Source organism: Fusarium keratoplasticum, chromosome 5, assembly GCF_025433545.1.
Source record: "Fusarium keratoplasticum isolate Fu6.1 chromosome 5, whole genome shotgun sequence".
NCBI classification, from domain to species: Eukaryota; Fungi; Ascomycota; class Sordariomycetes; order Hypocreales; family Nectriaceae; genus Fusarium; species Fusarium keratoplasticum.
The window spans coordinates 950,969-972,815 of NC_070533.1; the positions used below are offsets into that span (position 1 = coordinate 950,969).

General features: G+C 52.6%; 7 protein-coding genes across 7 annotated transcripts; 4 read left to right on the plus strand and 3 right to left on the minus strand.

Moving 5' to 3' along the window:
- Positions 1-1,157: 1,157 nt before the first annotated feature.
- NCS57_00696100 (Amino-oxidase domain-containing protein) lies at positions 1,158-2,820 on the plus strand (the record flags this gene model as incomplete). The annotated part of the gene is made up of 3 exons (XM_053056827.1): positions 1,158-1,383; positions 1,431-1,851; positions 1,899-2,820. The coding sequence occupies 3 exons, from the start codon at positions 1,158-1,160 to the stop codon at positions 2,818-2,820; spliced, it is 1,569 nt and encodes a 522-aa protein (XP_052913022.1).
- Positions 2,821-3,049: 229 nt separating this feature from the next.
- Positions 3,050-4,772, minus strand: NCS57_00696200 (uncharacterized protein; the record flags this gene model as incomplete). Its single annotated transcript, XM_053056828.1, has 4 exons — positions 3,050-3,863; positions 3,912-4,087; positions 4,139-4,249; positions 4,305-4,772. 4 exons carry the CDS (start codon positions 4,770-4,772, stop codon positions 3,050-3,052), a joined length of 1,569 nt encoding a protein of 522 aa, XP_052913023.1.
- A 628-nt stretch (positions 4,773-5,400) lies between these two features.
- On the plus strand, positions 5,401-6,342 carry NCS57_00696300 (uncharacterized protein; the record flags this gene model as incomplete). Its single annotated transcript, XM_053056829.1, has 4 exons — positions 5,401-5,615; positions 5,667-5,736; positions 5,790-6,240; positions 6,293-6,342. The coding sequence occupies 4 exons, from the start codon at positions 5,401-5,403 to the stop codon at positions 6,340-6,342; spliced, it is 786 nt and encodes a 261-aa protein (XP_052913024.1).
- Positions 6,343-6,942: 600 nt separating this feature from the next.
- On the plus strand, positions 6,943-7,463 carry NCS57_00696400 (uncharacterized protein; the record flags this gene model as incomplete). Its single annotated transcript, XM_053056830.1, has 3 exons — positions 6,943-6,961; positions 7,017-7,129; positions 7,185-7,463. The coding sequence occupies 3 exons, from the start codon at positions 6,943-6,945 to the stop codon at positions 7,461-7,463; spliced, it is 411 nt and encodes a 136-aa protein (XP_052913025.1).
- A 1,346-nt stretch (positions 7,464-8,809) lies between these two features.
- On the minus strand, positions 8,810-11,541 carry NCS57_00696500 (uncharacterized protein; the record flags this gene model as incomplete). The annotated part of the gene is made up of 3 exons (XM_053056831.1): positions 8,810-9,143; positions 9,195-11,379; positions 11,430-11,541. The coding sequence occupies 3 exons, from the start codon at positions 11,539-11,541 to the stop codon at positions 8,810-8,812; spliced, it is 2,631 nt and encodes an 876-aa protein (XP_052913026.1).
- A 5,856-nt stretch (positions 11,542-17,397) lies between these two features.
- On the plus strand, positions 17,398-18,292 carry NCS57_00696600 (Post-SET domain-containing protein; the record flags this gene model as incomplete). The annotated part of the gene is made up of 3 exons (XM_053056832.1): positions 17,398-17,658; positions 17,749-17,817; positions 17,870-18,292. 3 exons carry the CDS (start codon positions 17,398-17,400, stop codon positions 18,290-18,292), a joined length of 753 nt encoding a protein of 250 aa, XP_052913027.1.
- Positions 18,293-18,694: 402 nt separating this feature from the next.
- On the minus strand, positions 18,695-20,662 carry NCS57_00696700 (uncharacterized protein; the record flags this gene model as incomplete). The annotated part of the gene is made up of 1 exon (XM_053056833.1): positions 18,695-20,662. The coding sequence occupies one exon, from the start codon at positions 20,660-20,662 to the stop codon at positions 18,695-18,697; it is 1,968 nt and encodes a 655-aa protein (XP_052913028.1).
- Between the last annotated feature and the right edge of the window lie 1,185 nt (positions 20,663-21,847).

Genomic DNA, 21,847 nt, shown 5'->3' on the forward strand with positions numbered 1-21,847 from the left:
GACGGCTTCAGCCACACCAGTCTGGCACGTGATTCGGATGGTCCGTGCACACTGGAGCGGCCGAGATATTATCTGGAATCCGCAGCCAAAGTTTTCTTCCTTTTCTCTTTTTCTCTTCATAGAAAGTTGAATCCCCCGGATTGCGAAGAAAAGCGGCTCAGCGTCAAGACCTCGGTCGAGGGCGTCGGGTTGAAACAAGCTGGGCAGAGTAAAGCAGGTTTCCTGCACGGCGCTTTTAAGAATTGGCGACTCGATTTCACGTTGACCGATCCCGTTGAGTGTTCGACATGCCTTGGTTCAAACCTTTGGCATTGCAAGCATAGCTAGAGATATTGCCATGTCTGGCAATCCTACTGCTTTTACGAATTTGTTTGTGATAATGGCAACTCACTAAGAGCGCCTCGTCTGTAACTGTCTCGGTTTCTGCCCTTGGGGACTCACTTGGGAACTTGGATGCAGATTTCTGCGACAAGCTGCAAACTCTTTTGCGGAGCTGTGAGTGGTAGACGTGGTCTAGAATGGCAGCCACAGACAGCCGAGCCACTGTGGCTCACCCCGGTCGCATCCACCCCAAGTGGGCCATTCAACTCAATCGTTGGGAAGGACGGTCAGTCGTCGATGTCATTCTGCATCTCGACGCTCTCGGAACAAGCCCAGACGAAGCTCATCCATTCATCTTCAATCCTCCCGTCGCAAGCTCCCGTAGATCAGACTCTCTCCCTCCCAAATTCTCCAGAAGAGGACATCTCATCTCAGCCCAGCTACTGAGTTCAGCTAGCCACAGTCACTGGCTGTCACAATGCCTGAGTCGCGGCACATGTAAGTCCCCGTCATTGTCTGTGACTTGTCTCTGCTGGTTCCTCCCGATCCGTTCCATCTGTCCCACCCAAATGCCCAACCCCCCCATCTTCTTGATGCGCTCGTCATCAAATCAGCTGCGACACATTCTGCGTCCTTGTCGGTCGGGCATCCAATCATGTTTGGATGGCCACGACACCGAAGAACTTAACTTTCCGCTGTCACATGTCTTCAATCTGCCACTTCCATCTCAAGATGCTTTCCATCGACCCTGGCTCCTACTTTTCGCTGCACCCTGGCTATTCCCAACATCCCCAAACCCGACCTGACCATATCCTTGTCGACACCACGCAGCACTCATGAACGGGTCGGCTGATAGATTCGTCAGGAAAAAGGTGGCCATTGTTGGCAGTGGCTGTGCGGGAATCGGCGCTCTCTGGGCTTTGAACAAGACCTATCATGATGTCTACATGTATGAAGGCGCCGATAGGCTCGGCGGCCATACAAACACGGTCATGTACAAGAAGGGCAAGTATACAACAATGGTTGATACAGGCTTTATCGTCTTGAATACGGCCACATATCGTGAGTTTACCAAGCCCAACGGCCATGCATCTTCTCACCGCTCGCAGCCAACTTTATCAGGTTTCTGGATAAAATCGGTGTCAAGACCGACCCTACCGAGATGACCTTTAGTGTTTCTCGAGATCGCGGTGCTTTTGAGTGGGCTGGTTCTAGCTTGACTTCGCTATTCTGCCAAAGACGAAACATTCTCTCACCTAGGATGTGGAGGATGATCTTTGACATTATCCGCTTTAACCAATTTGCCCTGGACCTGTTGATAAACGACGAAGAAGACATGTCCACAGACCTGGGGGGTGATATGATGAACCACGTCTCCCAGGATGAGACAATCGGAGAGTACCTGGATCGTGAAGGTTACTCGGACGCCTTCAGAGACGACTACCTTATCCCCATGACCGCGGCGGTGTGGAGTACAAGCCCAGATAAATGTTCACTAGATTTTCCAGCAGTGACTTTGGTTCGGTTTCTGTAAGTCTGCTTCACACAACGCTTGGGGCCAATCTAACTCGTCTCAGATGGAATCATCACCTGTTGTCAACAGTAGCTGCACGGCCGCAGTGGCTCACATTGAGGAACGGATCCAGCTCTTACATCGACGCTGTCATGAAGGGCTTCCCCCCGAATCACTTGTTTCTCAAGACACCAGTCAGGAATATTTCTACCGAGAGCGACGGTAAAGTCAGAGTTCACCTAGAAAACGGATCCTCAGCGGTCTACGATCATGTAATTCTTGCGACACACGGAGATGAAGCCTACGATCTTATTAGGCCATCAGCGACCGAGCAAGAGCGGTCTATCATGTCGTGTTTCAAGACATCGCAGAACGAGGCAGTTCTGCATTCTGACCTTTCCATGATGCCGGTGAGACAAAAGGCGTGGACCAGTTGGAACTACCTCACACTGTCATCGCCATCGTCACGAAAGGCGAATATCGACCAGGTCTCGCTGACCTATAACATGAACATCTTGCAGCACATCCCTCGCAACACGTTCGGCAACGTCTTGGTCACTCTGAACCCTCTCCACAAGCCTAAGCCGGAGCTGACCCAAGGACGATACTACTACTCGCATCCGCTGTACACGCCTTCCGCAGTCCGAGCGCAAAAGCTCTTGACGCATATTCAAAACACCCGTGGCATTAGTTATGCCGGGGCGTGGACCAAGTATGGCTTTCATGAGGATGGCTTCAGCAGCGGACTACACGTTGCTCAGGAACATCTTGGAGCAAAGCTACCTTTCCAGTTTACGGATTCTACCTACAGCAGGGGAAAGAGGCCGCGTCTGGGCCTGGTAGACCATCTACTGCGTTTGTTCATCCTGATCATCCAGGTGTTTGTGGTTCAAGTCATTGAGCGATTGTTTGGTACGGGAACTCGACAAAGCCGGCGACCGGTGAATGGCAATAATGGAAAGATTGCCAACGGAAAGTACCAATGAAGGTGAAAAGTCGGGTCATTTACAAGGACATGGAGTTTCATTTGTGATTTATGGTTTATACTGGGAAAACATGTCAGTGGTTTGGCTATATAGCATGCAAGCGTTGAGATTGGAAAGACATACAAGCAGACAGACAGCATTAATACATTTGCTATGTTCCCAACTCTTATGCTTGCCGATTAACAGGACCTGACAGTCCAGCAGCTTGACTTGCTGGATAATCAACATGTCAGTTGGAAAGAATCGCAATCCCTACACCCAAGACAAGCTGGATGCCGAGCGTTAACCCTAGTATCAGATGCACATTCCTCCACTTGGGAACGTCCAAAATGACGCCCGTCTGCGGCCGAAGCCCCGGCACCACGACCTGGTCGTTGGCCTGCGCCGCAACCGCCACGGTTCCCGCTGCAAAGGCTGCCGTCAACTTGCCCATACCCTCTGCACTGCCGTTCTGGGGGTTGCCGTATGTCGACTCGGCTGGGTAGCTCTGGAACTGCTGGCTGCTGTTGCTGGATCCTAGAGAAGAAGCTCCGTAGCCTTGGAGGGCGATGGCTGATGAGGCGAGGGATGTGATGTTGGTGCCCATCTGGTGCTCTTTGCGAGCGGCGTTGATTACGGGGCCGAAGCTAATGTTGCAACGGTAGTACCATGAGTTGGAAGTCGACGCCTCGAAGGCTGTGACCTCGCTCCAGGTTGTGCCTTGATCGGCGGTAGCGTTAAACATGAAGGTTGTCTGATCAATGCCATTTACCGCCATGAGCTCGACCCTAGAGCTATCGTCGTCGGCGATGGTGATGGTTGACTCGTTTCCCCTGGCGCCTCTTGTAACTTTCCAGCTGCGACAGCGTCCAGTGACTTCGACACTACGGTTTGTGCTCACGACGAGGTCGTATTTCTTCCGACTCCGCGTGGACTCTTGGAATATATACTTGCAAGATGAGCCTCCACAGTAGATCAAGGGGTCGTTGTTGTCCCAGAGTGTACCAGGGTATGGGATATCGTCCATTGTGCCCCAAACCCATGCAAGGGCGATAGAGCCGTAGCTGAACTATTGTTAATATTTACTGAGGAGGCTGTGTCGAGGTTCATACCTATTTGCTGTATAACGAAGAGCACTTAGTCCCTGTGAGCTGGATGCGAGAACTCTCTCCGTGTCTAGGTCCCACAGGTCTGGGATTGTGACATTGCCTGGTTTCAGAATGGCAAAGGAGTCTGCTGGGTTGGTGGAATATGTCAGACCCAGAGTTGCCACGGCGATTTGGGAGCTCTGGAGATAACCGTCAGTACTTTGGCTGTAGTCGGCGACTGGCTAACTTGCTATGTTCAGCAGGATAAAGGATATAGCATAGAAACGTATCCACCAAGAGCGAGAAACCCATGTGAGCTGGACGATGCGGTTGAGGTCCTTGGCCTTGAGGATCAACTCGGCCTGTACATGCGTTAGATCATTGTCAATGGCTGTGTGTAGTCAAAGCTAAACACACCTCTCGATCTGGCCATTCACGAAGACTCAGGATCCACCACCTGATCTCCTTTGCCATTGCTTCGAGGGAAAACGTGATGCTCAGACCAAGACCAAGAGACATCCCAATGACGAGGGCATTGAACTCGCGCTTGGTCTCGCCTGACATGACATCTTTGTTAGAGTAGTGCCAGAGAATGACATAGATGGCGATGACGAAGACGACAGAGATGAGCCATCTTATCAGGTTTGCAGTGAGTGCCTTTCGCAGCTTTTTCTGGTGATGGAAGCGCTTGTCTGTATAGTGAGACGGCGTTTGCCGAGGTTCCTCGGGTGATTCTGGCTTGGGCGACCTTGATCCTTGGCGAGACTCTTGCTCTACCTCTGCTTCTGGATCTTGAGGTTGCTGTTGTGATTGTGATTGCGGTGTGTGAAACCTCTCCAGCTCCAATGAGGCCTCATGATCTCTTACCGTCGTTTCTTGCTCCATCGTGTAGCCCGAATGTTGTCTTACGAATGAATCACATGTTGTATCACCGGTTGCTACAGCACATAAGGTCTGAATTAAGGTTTTCTATCTATACTGGATTGGACGAAGCTTTTGTGGTGGCGGGAGAGCTATTTCGAGTGTGCCACTTCAAGGACGTTGGTGTCCGTGTGCTCCCTTGGACAATACTGAGAATATTGAATTGTTAGTGTTGTGAATATTCTACAACAAGTGCCCTGGAGTCGAGTTTGAGTAGGTAGGTTGGAGAGGAATTACGGTTTTGAGGTTGAGAATGCGCTCCAATGGCAGCGCTTGGATTTGGAACCATTGACTTTTGTCCAGGAGTTGATCTTTGAGCTGTACACAAGATTAAACATATTCAAACCCCCTACAATGACCTCAATTGCACTTCTCAATCAAAACCAAGATCAAATATCGCATTCATACTCTCAACAGTCATGACTGATCAAGAGTTGAAAAAGTTCCTGAGCTCCGGGGTACGTACTCCACCCAGTCGGCGACCCAAACGCCGACTCCCGACGTCACCCAGAAATCGCCAGAGATCATCCGACTGGAGTCGGAGGTTACAACCACCATCCCACAGCCAGACTCTGGGGGCCTCAATTGAACCATGAACGCCGCCCCTCGACTCGCCCGAAGCTCGGCCCGCGCTGCCTCTTCGCCCTGGTCTTGCTTCTTCTGCCAGAATGCCCGACCGAGGAACCCGTTGAGCTTCCGCCGCAAGGCGTCGACTGTGCCGCCGAAGAAGGACCCTCCGAGGCGTGTTTACACTCCGTCTATGGATGAGATCCGCGCTCACTACAGCATGAAGAACCGGACGGTAGCGTAAGGGATCCTCGGGAAGAGCTGTATGCGCTCATTGCTAACGAGAATCAGGTACTACACTCTCAGCACGATCCTCGGCTTCGTCGCCCTCACTTATGGCTCTGTGCCCCTCTACAAGATGGCAAGCCCCCTCTCCATCAAGCCCCAAACTTCCATATACTAACGCATCCGCAGATCTGCCAGACCACCGGCTGGGGTGGCCAACCCGTACGAGCCCACGGCGGTCCCGGAACCGACGACCCCGACATCGCGAGCCGCCTGGTCCCCGTCAAGGACGCCAAGCGCATCAAGGTGACCTTCAACGCCTCCGTGTCCGACGTGCTGCCCTGGAAGTTTGTGCCCCAGCAGCGCGAGGTCCGCGTCCTCCCCGGCGAGACGGCCCTGGCCTTTTATACGGCCACCAACAAGAGCGACCAGGACATTATTGGCGTCGCCACGTACAGCGTCACCCCAGCGCAGTGTGCTCCCTATTTCAGCAAGATTCAGTGCTTCTGCTTCGAGGAGCAGCGTCTCAACGCAGGAGAGACGGTCGACATGCCCGTCTTTTTCTACCTGGATCCTGATCTGTTGAACGACCTGAACATGAAGGGCGTGGAGACGGTGACGTTGAGTTACACATTCTTCAGTAAGTTACCTACGAAAGGATAAAACGGGTTCATCACTGACTGCTCTCGCAGAAGCAAGATATGACAACAACGGACGGTTCCAGAGGCCAATGGCTGCATAAATGGATAGACGAAACAATGTAAAAATGTACAATACGCCCTACTCTTACTTGTAACATGTACAAAGCGCTAGACGCCGTTGGCTAGAGAAAATAATTTACTTGTATCCAATGTCAAGCGATATCCTGACCCTCAGTTGGTATTCTCAACAATCTGCGACAAATGCAGCTTGATGCCTGTAGTTCATTGTAGCAATTGGGTAGCTATCTATCCCCAAAGTCAATTCCGAACCCAAGTATGTCTACAGGGGCAACGCCCGCTCGAATTCCAACAGTCCCAGGCCCAATCAATCTTTCTGCCTTTGTTATGCATGTTCATACAGTGGCCTTTGACAGTTTTTCAGCCGATATCGCACGGAGCTTTGAGGAGCTTTCTCGCAGGGATGAGTTTGCAGCTGACTCAGCCAGGGGAACAGCCCAACCTCGCTGAGCCCCTGTCATGTAGGGCCCAGTATTGGAGTCACGTGAACGTAATTTCCACACCAACTGAATTTCACCCACAACCTTTTCTCAACTTTTTTTTTCTTCCTCTCCAATCCGCTCAACCTCGCCCAACGCCCATCGACTAACATTCCAGCGTCGTCCTCGCCCAACACCGTCAAAATGGTCAAGGTTAACCCTCGTGAGTCTCATCAACACCATTGATGCTTCTGTTCTCGTTTCTGACGTCTCTGCAGAGGTCGCGTCTTCCCGACGCAAGAGCCGTGCCGCTCACTTCAAGGCTCCCTCTGACCAGCGCCGTGTCATCATGAGCGCCCCTCTCTCCAAGGAGCTCCGCGAGAAGTACAACGTGAGTTTCTCTGAAGCACTGAAAATTTTTCTTCCAATTCTGACAACCTTCATAGGTCCGCAGCATCCCCATCCGCAAGGACGACGAGGTCACCATCGTCCGTGGCTCCAACAAGGGCCGTGAGGGCAAGATCACCTCCGTCTACCGCCTCAAGTACGTCGTCCACGTCGAGCGCGTCACCCGCGACAAGGCCAACGGCCAGTCCGTCCCTCTGGGCATCCACCCCTCCAACGTGGTCATCACCAAGCTCAAGCTTGACAAGGACCGTGAGGACATCCTGGCCCGCTCCAAGGCTGGCCGCGACCTCGCTGCCAACGCCAAGGTCACTGCTTAAGCGGTGAACTCTTGAGCAAACCAAAAAAACAAAATCACGAAAAACCAAGACGACGATCAAACCTCCCTCCTTGGCGAGGACGAATTTTTTCTAATGTTTCACCAACCCTCACACACACACGACACCCCCCAAGTGTGAGGGACATCTCAAAGGGCAAAAGTTGATGAGGAAATGGGCATATACTCCGGCGTTTTTGCGATACCTCCGTGCTTTCTGACGACGCGGTTCAGGGTCTACAGCAGGGTAGATGAATTGAGAATTCTAGGGTTCTCAATGGCCATTTCACTCAACTTGGTGAAATGCTCCATGGGAGGTTTATCCCGAAGTCTTGACCTGCTCTCCCCCACGCACACATGGCGACGACCCTCGTGATGCATGGCGGACGGTGGACGCGGCTGCTGTCATGGCTGCCACTCGCCGTCGCGCCCGTAGGATGCTAACCACCGATCTTGGACACACCCCGTGTATTGTCCCTCGTAGACTGCAATTTCTCTGCACTTTGTGCACCTCCAAGGTAAGTCGTAGACTTCCAACCGCTAGGATATCTCCGCGTCAACCACCAAGCCCATGGTTTTCGAGGTATACGACTAGCGAAGAGCAAACCCAGTAGAGCCCAATTTACTATCATGAAGGGCCTGCTCTCGCTTGAAGATTTTCGCCGATTCAACAAATGACGCTGGAAATTTGAAGGTGAGGTACATACCGTAGCCATACAACTTTAGTGCCCTGAATCAATACACATCTGCTCCTGTTATGTCTGCATTGGCCATCTCCCTGCGTCTTCGTCGATCAGATCACGTATGTTACCGTCGGATGCACATAAAGCATTCATCATTCATGAGCATCATGAGGCAGGCTGTTAAAACTCTCGTTATACCCATTTGATATCAACAAAGTTAATGTGGGAACAAGAGTGTCTCTAATCATACAACAGTCCGTCAATAGTCTCTAACATGATGCTGTGTATCACACACGGCCTTCTGCCTTCGGCTGACCGTGACCCATATCTTAGATGCGTGCATCGAGATAATCCTTCTAATGTCTGCCCATGACCGTTGAAAATCCTAACATATTGGGTATTTTAACACTGGTGCTGCCTGAACGCCTGCTCCCCTGCCTCGAGATGATGCTGTAAACGATGCACCGCGTGCTGCAAGACCAGAATGTTCTGGCGCGCGAACAAAAGAAAGAATGCTTGTGGAATAAGTAAAAAACTGAAAGAACTCGTACGGTAACGCATTCAAGTTGTAACAATGAACGCAACATTGGATGCTCATCGTGTGGCATCAGCCGGGGGCATCAATGAATGTGCCATGGTCAAGAAAAGGTGAAGAGGTGAAGAATCTCTAACGAGTAGGAAGTCCGATGTGCTTCTTGTCATGGAGACTGACGCTGCGAAGCTGCTGCCCAATGAGGTCCGTAGGGGGCTTATTCTCTCCTCGCTTCTCTGCGGCCGTGTTCGTCGAGGGAATGGTATACGTCTCGCCCAACTTGGCACCGGCGCCACGAGAGTTGGATGTTGTGTTCGCGATAGCAGGGGTCAGAGAAGCGGTGGCATGGCCAGAATAGTGAGGGAGCACTCCTTGAGCTGTCATGGGAGACACCTGGCCAGCAACCGCATTCGCACTCGTCTTGCCACGTCTCCGCATAGACGACCAGATCTCGTTCGAGTGCTTGGTACTAGTCTTATGTCAGTGTCATTCAGACCAAAGGTAGTGCATGTCAACATACCTTGCACTACGTTCCATCACCCGGCGACCCTTGAAAAGCAAGTTGCCGTCCTCATCGCCCGAGTCCTCTGATGGCTTTGTTCGCAGCTTCTCTGATGAGATCCGAGTCTTCTCGTTGACCCTTCGACGGAACTCAAGATATCGAGGGCTGGGTTGACTGACGTAGGATTCTGAACGAGGAAGCTCAGAGGTGGAGCTGCCACGGAGGGAATCTTCGGCTCGGTGCAGCGACTCAGAGCGAGTTGCTTCATCAAGTCGGTTCCGAATAGCACCCGTACCAGCTTGAGCCATGGCGTTGAAAGGATCGTTCAAAGAGTCGTTCTCACAAGTGGATGCAGGAGGTTGTGAATCCTGGAGGTTCTCAGGAGAACTCTGGCTCGAGGCGGTTCCGAGATCGTGGCGCGGATAGTAGAAGTTCACGCCATCAAATACGACACCGGTTTGCTGATCAATGGGGACCCTCTGCCGATACATGTGGATGGCATGCAACTCGTGTTCATTCAATTCACGAATGTACCTGCGGTCAGTGTCTTTGGCATCTTCAACCCCAATATGATCAGGAAGTTGGCCGACCAGGTAGGGGATACCGAAGATGTTTCTGTCAACGAATGGGTGGAAATAGCCCTTGAAAGTCGAGCCACGAGATGGCTGAGGCAAGTGAGTCACAAGAGCTGGCTCGTCAGGACCAGCAGTCGCTAGTGAAGAGTTGCTCGTCTCCGCCCGTGGTTGGAAAGGCGGTGCCAGAGCAGCATTGACAGGAAGGCTCGACGATTTCCTCTGTGGAGCCTGGCCACCAAGCTCAGGATTTTCAACAGAAGTAGTCGTGGCACCCGGCTTGGAACCGGGGCTGCGTGAAGAAGCAGGTCGGTTATCGGTCCCCCCTCGTGTTCCAGGACGGGCTGCAGCTGGGCTGTTGGATCCGGCATCGGTCTGAGAATAGTAGGCAGGAAGGTCAATCGGAGTCTGAAAGAGCGGCAGTGTTCCAGCCTCCCCCTGGAGCTGCTTTTCATGCAGGAACGTGAATCTGTTAAGCTCATCACAAATCTCCTTCAAACTCGATTCCATTTCCTTGCGGTCGATCTGGTGAATGTTGTATTGGAGCTGATCTTCGACCTGTCTCTTCTTGGCACGAAGAATCTTAAGATGGCTCTTTGTGATGTCGCTGGCAAGGATTGAGCTCTTAGGAGGGCTTGGCGAGCTCGGAGACAAGGGAGGCACGGTGCTGGAGTGAACGCTGGTGACAGAAGGCAAGTATTTCCAGACTCTCTTGTCGACACCATATCGAGCGGGTCCTCTATCTCGCTCACGTCCCGTAGTTTTTGGATTGGCATCACCCTTTGGGCGAGGTGCTTGCTGAGACCGTTCGCGAGCCGACCGGGGCTGCGTGGGAGCTGGCTGAGACTGCGCGGGAATTGGCGCCGTGTTAATGGGAAAGGGAGGCATCAGGCCGATAGGCTGCGGATGGTTTCCATAGGCAATCATCCACTGATTGTTGTAGAAGAATGGTCGGCTTGCGTCAAATTGCTCCGCGGGGGAAAGCTGAATTGGCTTGGGTTGATGAAGCGCATGAACCTCATTCGGCTTGCCAAACGTAGCGCTCATGTTGGGTTGGGGAACATGATTAGGGGGAGAGATCTGATTGTACGGGACACCTGCGAATCCAATCGGAGCGGGAAAGAAAGGGATCTGGTCGGGCCTGAAAGCCATGCCAGGAGGGACAGGACCAGGAGCTTGACCGGGGAACAGAGGTTGAAACGGAGTCCAACCAGGAGGGATGACTGGGAAAGGGATGGGCTCAGGATGAACACCGTTGACAACACGGGGTTGACGCATGCCATCAACTGGACTGCGCTCTCGGGTCCATTTCGACGTAGGGGAATGTGGTCCCCGCGTGTTGGGCACGATCCGACCTCCAGCCGTAACCCGGACGTGGGTGGGCGAAACGACTGAATTGAAGAACTTTTGGAAACCCTCTGCTTTTTGGGCTGCCAGGTCCGATGGTGCCGTCAGAGGTGCTCGTCCTTGCTCCGAATCAGTCTGATTACGGAATTTGCGCTCCGAGTCGGTACCATCGAGCTGCTGAGCGGCGGCTCGACGGTATCGGCGCTCCTCCTCGATGGATTCGGCTGAACTTTCCTCGACAATCAGGGAGAGGGGACGGGGCGATCCAGTGCGGATGATTTCGCCTACTTCATGGTTACATCACTTCAAGCTAAGGGAGAAGGGATATACTCGCTCAAATCGGGGTCCGCCTCAACCTTGGCGGCCAGGACGTATGATACCTCCTCCTGCAGAGGAGCGTGTCGCAGACGCAACATCTCCCGAGCGGAGTAGGATCGGCAAACCATCTTGCAAACCGTCACCTGGAACAGGAAAAGGTTCTGATTAGCGACTGTCCGGCTTCAGCTATGGTCCGAAGACCTAAACACAAACACCAGTGAGAGAAGGAGAAGAGCAAATCATCAGGGTGGACTGAGAAATCTACCCGAGATATCGATTCATACATCGTGAGGAGAGTCCGATTTCTCTATGTGTAGATACACACTCTCTCGGATAATCCCCAGGGGTGCTCACAGTGCAGGTAGGCCGAAAGCCAGTGGATGGGGAAAGGGGATGACTTACGCAGGAATGAGCCTATGGAGATGGGAAATTCTGGGAGGACAACGAAAAAAAACCTTGGTTTCTCGTGCTTCCGAAATTTGACGAGGGCACCTTAATCACTGTCTGGGCGGGAGGTTGAACGGAGGGGGCTGGAGTGGCAGCGGCCTTCCCAGCGGAGACGGCAAACGACAACGGCAATGGATAGAAGACAGCGTCGATGTAGTCGAACGAAAGAGTGCGGATGAGAAGTGGAGGTAGATGAAAGGTCTGGGTTCTGGAGAAGATTGTAAGAGAGAGTTCGCTATCTCTTGGGGTGGAGGTAGGAGGAAAGGTTACCTGTAGTCTGGTGGACGGCGCGAGAGGAAGGAGCACACCGAGCTCCCCAGGGGGCAGTAGTTGGGCAGCCACCAACACACGGGAGCTTGGTCCTTTGGCAGCTGCAACCGACGAACGAGACGAGGAGGCTGGAATCTTCAGAAAGATGAATGGTAAGCAACCGACAACGACTTGATTTTTCAGTGATGGTCCTTAGGGCGAGAGATGCATGGAGAGTAAACTGCTAGAGATTTCTGACAGACGAAATCAAAGAGAGAGAAAGACAAGAAAAAGACAAGAAGAAGCAGATTCTCAAAACAAGACAAGTGTAACAGCACGCCGATGACCAGGGGAAGGGAAGGAGAAAGGAAAGAGTGCTGGCCCGAGGTCGGAGTGATCAACAGCGAACAACAAGGTAAGACTCAGCTTCCTGGAGAAGACAAGGGCAAGGAGGAAACAGTGCGAGATGCGGGTAATCCCTGGGGCAAGAAGACACCCGAGAGAACACAGATGAAGCCGAGAAGGAGCGCCGCTCTGATTTCCTTCGGTGTACAGCACCTGTGACTGGAAGAGCTGCGGGACCTACCTGTGCTGTGATCCCAGGGTGTTAGAAGGCACTGAGCTTGAGTGAAGGGGCAGGAAGAAACGAACCTTGCTTGCCCTTCTGGGGCGGAAGGATCCTCGGCGAGGAGGCGGATGGTAACCTCTTGCACTGTTAGCAGAAGAAGAAGAGAAATAGCAGCATACGCACGGAGACAAACACGGAGAAGAAGAACCACCACCATGTATGGTGGAGAATGGATGGTGGTGTTTGGGTCAGGAAGGAGTGGAGCTGGGAATGAACCACCTGGGAATTATCAAGGTACGCTATTGTTTACTGTCACGGGGCAACGCGTGTGCTGCGCGTTTGGAGAATAATGCCCTGCCCTAATTATGCGCAAGATATGCGTCTAAGAGGTTGGGTATCCTAAAGACTATCATCTTTGACCAGACGTGTCGTTTAATGCGGGCCCTGAGGCAACCATGGCGGCAACGGATGGTGGACAGTGGTAGACATGTCTTGTCATTACAATAAGAGACTATTCTCTGGCCTACTAGGTGTCATTCATCCCTTGGACTTGAGCAAAAGCCGCCAGTCGTTCTCCATGGCGACAGTTGTCGTTAGGCGGGTAGAGTCTGTATGGTGTCGTTCTGCATGCATTATATCAGTGCTCTATGATCATGTCTCTACATCTGACGACACACGTCATGGGACCTCGTGGAGTGCCATGCCAAATATATTCTGCCAATGTTCTCCATCAGGCGTCTGCTCATTGATATCCAGAATATTGTAGCAAGGCATGCATTGGGGCAATTGGCCACTAGGATACGCATTTGCCATGCAAGTGTAAGGTGGTGGTGTATTTCTCATCTTCCAATGTGTCAAGACAATGTCCATGGACTGACCTATCAAGGAGGGTACGTCTCTGCTTCCCAGGAACCAAACTTATGATTCTTTACCCTAACACTTGACTTCCCATATGAATTTCATGCTTTCCAGAACTATGGATGTTTGTCTAAGTCCAAACGAAGCCATACTCATGCCATTGAACAGCAGGGAAAATGGGGTTGAGCGAGCAGACGTTGTGCTCAATAGGGGTATATGGTGGAGACAACATCGTTGTGAAGTTGGCGTTGGCGCCATTGACCAACCATTGATTCGTTTGTCTTGAAGCTGGGTTTGAATGATAGGGCAGGACTGAGGCAAGGGGACTTGGGCCTTTGGCAACGACACAATAGTCTCGCACTCACTTGGTTCTATGACTCTATGTCGAGAAGTAAAGCGTTTGATCTACTAGTCTCGGCCATTCTTCTCTGTGAAATGTTTGTATCGAATGCAATAGGTAGGCAATAAGCAGAGAGGGGCCAGACATGCAGATCACAACACTCGTTGTAGACTGTCAACAGGTTCAGAGTTTCGAGGAGGAACTGCGTTTGAATTGAAATCCTGAGTCCACTGGATCTCACAATCTAGCCCCTCGAAAATATCTCGCTCGTAATTCGTATCACCCGAATCTCGGAGATTCATGATGCTAGGGAAATCAATTGGCGATGACCCCAGGCACTTGTCATGAGCTGAAGGATTTGGTTCACTTGATTTTATCGGCCTTTATAAAATAATACGTTAATATCTGGACAAATTGAAGCATCGTGAGATTCATCATCATCCTCGTAAGGATGATAAAAATGACAAACAGTTTGTTCCGCATCGGGTACAATCATGTGTTGTGGTGTTTCGTTTGTTTGGCTCGGTAGGAAAAGGCAGCAAAAAAAGGGGGGTTGAAGCTCTCGTCGCTTGAGAACCTGAGAATACTTCTTTCTTTACAAAAATTCGAAAATCAGGCCAAGACCAACAAAGTGGGCGATCGAAGAATACCTCATGTTGTCACAGGATTGCATCGGCTTGTCGTTTCGAGGATATCCGAGGTCCAAGAGTATCGAAGCCACGAACGAGCCGGCAGTTCCCCTGGAATGGCTATGGCAGCCGTCAGCACAGTCTAGAACAAAGTGACAGGATGCGCGCTCTGACGTTGCGAGACGCACATACTCAACGTGGCGTTGGTGTTTTCCAGCTTTGCCGCCGATAGCGAAGGCCCTATAGTTTAATCGACGGACCTCACGAGATGTTTTTTTCTTCTTTTCTCATTTCTCCCCCGCAAAGTCGACTGACAGACCACGGCTTCTGACCGAGCTCGATGTTTTGTTTCAGTGTCATAGCGCGAATCGAAAGAGACTTGCATTGGTGTCGTGGCGCGGAGGATGCGTCTCGCCGGAGCACCCAAGTCGGCCGATACTCGAAACACAATTCCCCGACCGAGCTCAATGTCAGATTCCCGGACCCGGGACGGACCGGTTCTCTGCTCAGTTACACGAGCAAGACAGACCGGGATGGAGTCGTTGTTCTCTGAGAGACTTGACTGGTAAGAGCTCTCCTACCTGGCGCCATGCTGTCTTGACAGAAACTAACGGTGTGGACGCGGAAGCAATGTCCTAGATTCCGCGTCGATCACACAGCAGGAATCCCATCAGGCTACGATCCGCCCCTTTACCGCAGAAGCAAAGCAAAGCAAAAACACACACGGCAATGTCCCGTCACCATCCCGAGACAGGGGTGCCCGAGAGCCAAGTGCGTGGGTTCATGGGGGGGACAAAAGGTCCGAGACCGACTGGTCTATGCAGCATCGGAGCTGTGGGGAGGCAGAGGATCAGACCGCTTAACTGGAGCGAGAGGCAAGACCAAAGGGCCATGCATATAACAAGTGCTCACATTCTCGTACAGGAAGAAGCAAGCAAGCAAGCAAGAGGTGTGGAGGGGCGGCTTTCGAACTGTCTGGGGAAGCGTCCAGCCACGAAACGAGGATGCATGGCATCTGCGGGACGGGGCCCCTTGTCGATGGGCTTATCTGAGGCGAGACTGGGGTGGGCGAAGCTGAGGAGAGCTAATTGGTCTTGGCAAGCTCATCGGAAGATGGCAGGGCTGTTGACAGCTCAACTTGGAGGGGGGGAAAGCTTCACGACAAAACTTGTGACAAGGGGTTGAGCGATTTCCCCACGAGAGGCGTCTGCAGAGCTGGAGACAAGGCGAGGGGGAAAGACCATTGACGCGAGGCCACGCGTGGTCAAGTGACGTCGCCGGCGATGGGATCTGGAGGACCAAGACTATGGCGTCGTACTATGTGCGTAGCTAGCGTGTGGTTCCAGGCTGTGACGGAGGACACATGATGAGAGGGGAATTGGGAGTTGAAGACGGCGATTCACAGGTCTTTTTCTTTGGTCTTGGTTAATACCGTATCCAATGCCTAATGCTACTTGTCTACTTGGACTTTGCCCATCATGGGCAAACAATTGGAAGCTCCCAAGGTGACAACGACGGAGATGGAGAAGCTGAGGCAAATGGGGGGTAAAACAGCCTCGGCTCTTTCAAGTTGGGAAACCCGGCCTGTCCGAGGTCACGCCTTGGCTCCACATGTTCCGGGGCGGCTTCGCGATTGATGACCTCGTTTCCCGGCTCATGAGACTTTTCGAGACTCTCTCTTTTTCTCGTGCCAATGCCGATGGAACATGCAGAGTTGCGCGTTTTAAACACACACACAAGCCTCGTTTTTGGCTGTGCCTCTCAATTGCAGAGGCTATTCCTGCTAGAATCAAATTTCATGGGGTTTCACAGACATTTGCCCGGTCAAGCTTGTGAGAGAGAGCTGCTCATTGCCCCTCCATGTTTTTTTTTACCCCTCCACACCTCATCGCCAAAACAGCCTCAACGCCACGGGAAGGTCAGGGGTGTCCCCCCTCCCCTCGTCTATCATGGGGCCCTTAAACTTTCTAGCATTTCAATCTTTCCCGTGGCAACCGCTCAACTTTTTACGTTACCGGCTTGGGTTACACACTCGTCGTTGATAGGCTCTTTGTTAGTGGGGGTTCCCCCTTGTGAATCGCGTATGGTCCTCATGACGCACATGTGCCGACGCCCTGAGATTCGCGCCAGCGGAGAACATCTTGCCCCATGAATTCAACGGCCAATTCAAGGTACCAAATAGAAGCAAAGAGATGATATTCTCCCTACTGGGCTGATTTGACCGGCAAACCGGATACTAGACGCCTCATGGCGCCCCGCTCACATCTCGTTTGTTCCCACGCTTGATACCCCGCCATTGGATCGATGTACCAGCAGCAAACTGTACGAAACCACAGGTTACCGTGTGTATCCATCCATTCCAGAGGTTGCGCGCCGGGGCGGACGGAGAAGGGGGCGTGGTGCTTTCGGCGCTGCGGAGACTAAAGATGGCTTCACCAACGGGAGTTGCGTATGCGGGTGGGCTCACTTTGTGTGTATCCTCTTTCCACTGCCCAGTCTCGAGGACGTCCATTCGATCTGCTGCTGGCTTAAGGGCCGATGAGACGGGTACTAAAGATGACGGATCGCCCACTCTTGTTTTGTAATGATGGCATCCTCATTGAGAACTCATTCCACACCATCCATCCATCCATCACAAGCTTGATCTCCGTCTCTCCACAATCCACCCAGAGCTAAAGCTCCAACTCCACTCTCATGTACCGAGGTCTCGACAACACCACCATTTCTTAACTCAATTGCACTCCTTTTGTTCCTTCGCGAGCTTCTTTCTCACCTTCATCTGTAAAACCACCATCACGATATCCAGCTGCACGACAAACACCACCAATCGTTCCAATTCCTCCATCCACTCACGTCCTCGATAGCTTCATCAAGCTACCCTAAATCATCAACGATGGCTCCTCTCGTCCCCCACTGGAAGCAGCCTTCCCACCCCGACATCCAAGAGGTCGTCGTCGTCAACGCCGAAGAGTTCACCACAAAGAGCATCTCGCGCGTTTCCCTCCCCCCCTTTGCCGTGTTCGCAAAGTTCGACTTCCCCCCTTGCACCCCGGCCAATGAGCCCACGTACGCGACCGTCCAGACTGGCCGCGACACTCACCTCAACCTGAACAGCGATCTGCTGTACATCAACCACTCTTGCGAACCTACTCTCGTTAGTTGAACCTACTTGAAGGAGAACCCCCGGCTGTTGTTGAATCGTCCCTCCCTTGCTTAGAGGGAATCTCTTGATTAACACGATTAGCTGTTCGATGTGCGCAATTTCAACGTTCTAGTTGGCCCCAAGGGCGTCAAGCCCGGTGATGAACTCACCGTGAGTCCATTGGCCCCTTTCCCAATTGGCTCTTCAATTAACGAAATACTAGTTCTTCTACCCCTCTACCGAATGGCACATGGCCCAGCCCTTCGACTGCCTCTGCGGAACGCCCACCTGCCGAGGCCGCATCGCTGGTGCCCGCGACATGACCGAAGCCCAGCTCGACGGTGTCTGGCTCAACGGCCACATCATCCAGCTCCGCGCTGAGCAGGAAGCCGCCCGCATCGCCCGGTCCGCGGACCCTACCGTCAACGCCCTCCACGAGGCCGTCGTCCACGCCGAGAAAGTCCTCGAGGCTGCCCGTCTCGCTCTGCGCACCTACACCGGCAACGCGCATGCCCAGAACGGCAACGGCATCATCACGCCCAAGTTCGCCAATGGCACGCTCGGCAAAGTAGCTGGATCGGAGCACCGCGGTCCCACCTCTCGTGAGCTGGGTGGTGAGATGGGCGGTGATACCATCCGTGTCTAAGAAAGACGGAGCGTCGAGAGGAAGACGTGATGGCTGTGACTGGAAAATGTTGCTGCTGTTGGAGAATTCTGTTGACGCTGGTAGATAGACGACATGTTCCCTTCTTAAGTTGAAGCTTTTAGGACCTAGATTGGAGAAAATCAAGAAATTGCTTGTGCTTTGGATTCATAGCTGAAAAACGATAAGCCACCATCATTGCGCTCATTCGCATACCTCCCTGAGCAGGGTTGTCGTGAACAAACCCCCCAATTTCCATCATCAAACTCTTGCTCCGCCGTCATAAACTCCATGATATACACTTCCAAACGCCAAAAGTCGTCATGTCGAATACAGTTCGTCGTCGAGATAAAAGAACATCGCTGCGTCCATTACCGCATATGATGCAGTAGATCCATCCCCTGATTACTTCTTCTCCTTCGAATCCTTCCACCGGCTCCATGCGCTACGCCCCTTTTCAGAGCCAGCGCCGCCGCTGTACTTGGCCTCCTCCTTCTCCCATTCGTTTCGTTCCATGCTGCGACGTGCCAAAAACGCACGTGCAAATTTCCATGCCTCCGTATCAGCCAAGTTCCACGCTTCGAGGGATGCGCGCTGTCGAGTGTCGGTGGTTTGCTTGGTTAGGGCAATGATCCTCTTGGCACGCTCTAGAAGAGCTTGCTCCTTTTTTCTTTTCTCTTGTGGACTCAATTCCTTCCCCTTGGCGACCTCATCGGGGTTTGGCTGCGGCTTTTCGATCCTATCGTCCTTTGTCGACTTTTCTGCGCGCTTTCCCTTCGTTGATTTGGAATCTTGAGCCTTTCCGTCCTTGGCCTTCTCTGCTGGCTTTGTGCCGGCTCTGTCTGTTTCCCCAGAGCCCTGCGGGATGCGAAATCCAAAGTGCCAATTGATATCGGAGGGAACTTCCGCCTCGGCTGTTAACCATAGCGCATGCGCTGGAGCATGTTCATCCGCCACAGCCTGCTTGAAGCGCATGATGCGGAGGTTGCTGGACACTTTGTCACCCAAGATCTTCTGGGTAATGGTCTCAAGCCATGGATCGCGAGGAGACTCTTTTCGGATCCAGGCAGCATCAATCCTCTCCCGAAGATTCGAAAGCGTGGCAAGAGTCCAAGGATGAGGTACTGTTCCAATGGCGTAGGTGCGAGTCGAGTTCTGGTACTGTTCAAGGGTGTTGACCTTCAAGGCCGCGGAGCCTGCAGCACAGCGCTTGCAACTGGAAAGCCTGGGGGGACATGAAGAAGGGATCGGGTTGTCGGGACAAAACGCCAGGGCGTTGGCGAGCTTCATCGCTGGGGCGACCATATCGGTGGTGTGTTCAGGGAAGGGCTTGAGAACGTCGATACCATCGGGGAAGCTGTTCTGCCAGGCGATGTGCATATGAGCATTGATCAGCCTGTTGAGAGACCCCAGACCCTTCGCTCGTCCATTTGTGAGACTTTCATGAACCTTGGCATATTGCTTCTTGATAAGCTCTGGGCTGTAATGGGCCAGGGAATCTGGTGTCTTGTCCGTCTTGAACGTGTCCTTGGGCGCCCCCGCGATGACGCTCTTGGCTGTCTTCAAGCTGTCGGAATCTAGCAAGGACCGGATAGCCTTGGTCACGTCGTCCTTTTGGCCGACTATGAGTGCACTGTCGAGGCCCTTCCATTTAGTCAGGGCAGGATATTCACCTCTTCGAAGGAAACTCAACAGATGGTCCTCGGTGAGGGCCATTGGGAACAAGGTGTATTCCGCCAAAAGGCCGGTACCCATAGCTCCCCATGCCAGCCATTTCATCAAGTCCTTTTTCAGCTCTGGATCTACCTGGAGTCTCTGTACCTCGGCATACATTGGATTGTTCATGGCCTCGGAAGCGCCCAGAATGGTAGGTCGGAAACCCTGCGCCCACCATGCGCGACGCCAGGTCAGAAGCAGGTCGCTTTCGGCATCCTTCTCCTCCCTCGACTTTTTGAGAGTAGAATCGTAGTAGCAGTATATGAAGGGGCGATCACGGAGCGGAGGTAGAAGAGCACGGTCTTCGTCGAGGGTGAGGGAGCTAGAGAAGGGCACAGACAGCCACTTCCAATCAGCCCACCAAGAAGAACCGTGATACGAGTCCTGTGCTCGAACCGGAGGCCGGTGAGAGGGCCCACGGAAGGGATTCAAGCCTGTCATGCCCTTGGTGAGGGACTCGCGAAGGCTGGACACAGAAGTTTTGCCTTTCTTGGGTTCCGCGTTCTTGGCGGCATTGTCTGGAGCGGCAACATGCGTGGTAGTAGGTGATAGGATGGTGAAAATCGTGAATGCGAAAACGAGGGCGATGAGGACAAGATAAGTCAATCGTCGAGAAGTAAACCGGCGTGGTCGGCCGTAGAAGATGTTGAAGGCCATGATGTTTAAGTCACCAAAGCAACGTGGCCGAAGTAAATCGCAAAGCAAGAATCGCAAAAGTGGAAGGGAGCGACACGTTTGACCGGACTATGTAGTCGTCGAGAGGACACGGATGGCTGGCATCGGGTAGGTAATTGGCTGATCGGGCTGAGCCACGAGTCTCATGAAACGAGGGCGACAAGACGTTGTCAAGGACGCATTTCGATGATAGCGAGAGGACGCCAATTATGGCAACGACAAACAGAGATGGTATGACGAGAGACGAGACAGGAGTGGCCGTGGGCCGGTTCTTGAAGAGCAAATTAGTTGTCGAGGGAGGGGGAAATGGATACGAGAAATGCTGATGGAGAGCTGTCGTGAGTGATCCCTTTTATGCAAGTGTTGGAGGGATGACCAGCGAGTGGGTGGGCCGACAGGGAAGTGAGACCTGAACCACGCGTTACCGAATCGGGTCTGGATCAATTAACGGGCAAGGGACTTGGGCATGAAGATTTGCGCCATGGAGGCCGGTAGGAGAAGTGCCAATTGAGATGAAGCTGTAAATGAGGGCATACTTCTTGCCCTGTCATTGCAGCATGGCATACTCGCAACGTGAGATGGTGCCGGGGATAAAATGCCCCTGGATCTTTGATCGACCTCCAGTCCACTTGAGCATCTGACAGTGGAGATCCTGACGTCGAGCTTCGGGAGCTTGAGCGGCCCAGGCCCACTCGCTCAGGTCCCGGGCTTCAAGGGACGTCAGGTGGGCCTGGTTGTCTCGAAGCTGGCCGTGAAGCTGGAACGCCAAGCACAATTGAATTCTTTGGATACCATACGTGAGGTTGCCCGTTGCTGCCTAGTGTTGAATGGCGAGTGCAACAGTTGACTGTTTAAACCCTTTTGCTTCACCTCGTCCCCGGGCTCCAAACACGAGAGGCTCAATGAACTCGTCTCAATACTTCTGTTTGATGGGGCTTGTCTGCATGTTGCATCGCCACTAATTAAATCGGCGCCAGCGCTCCATAGGGCTGATTTAGGCCAGGTCGTGGAGTTCTAGGCAAGACCCTTGATCAGCAGAAAAAGAATCACTTTGCGTCGTGTGTGCACTTTATCTCAAGGGTTCGAGACTTCTGTTTGACTCTGTACTACTTCTCTTGCGCCGTATGTTCGTAGATTACTTCATTCATTTGGTGTAAGCGTGAGTGG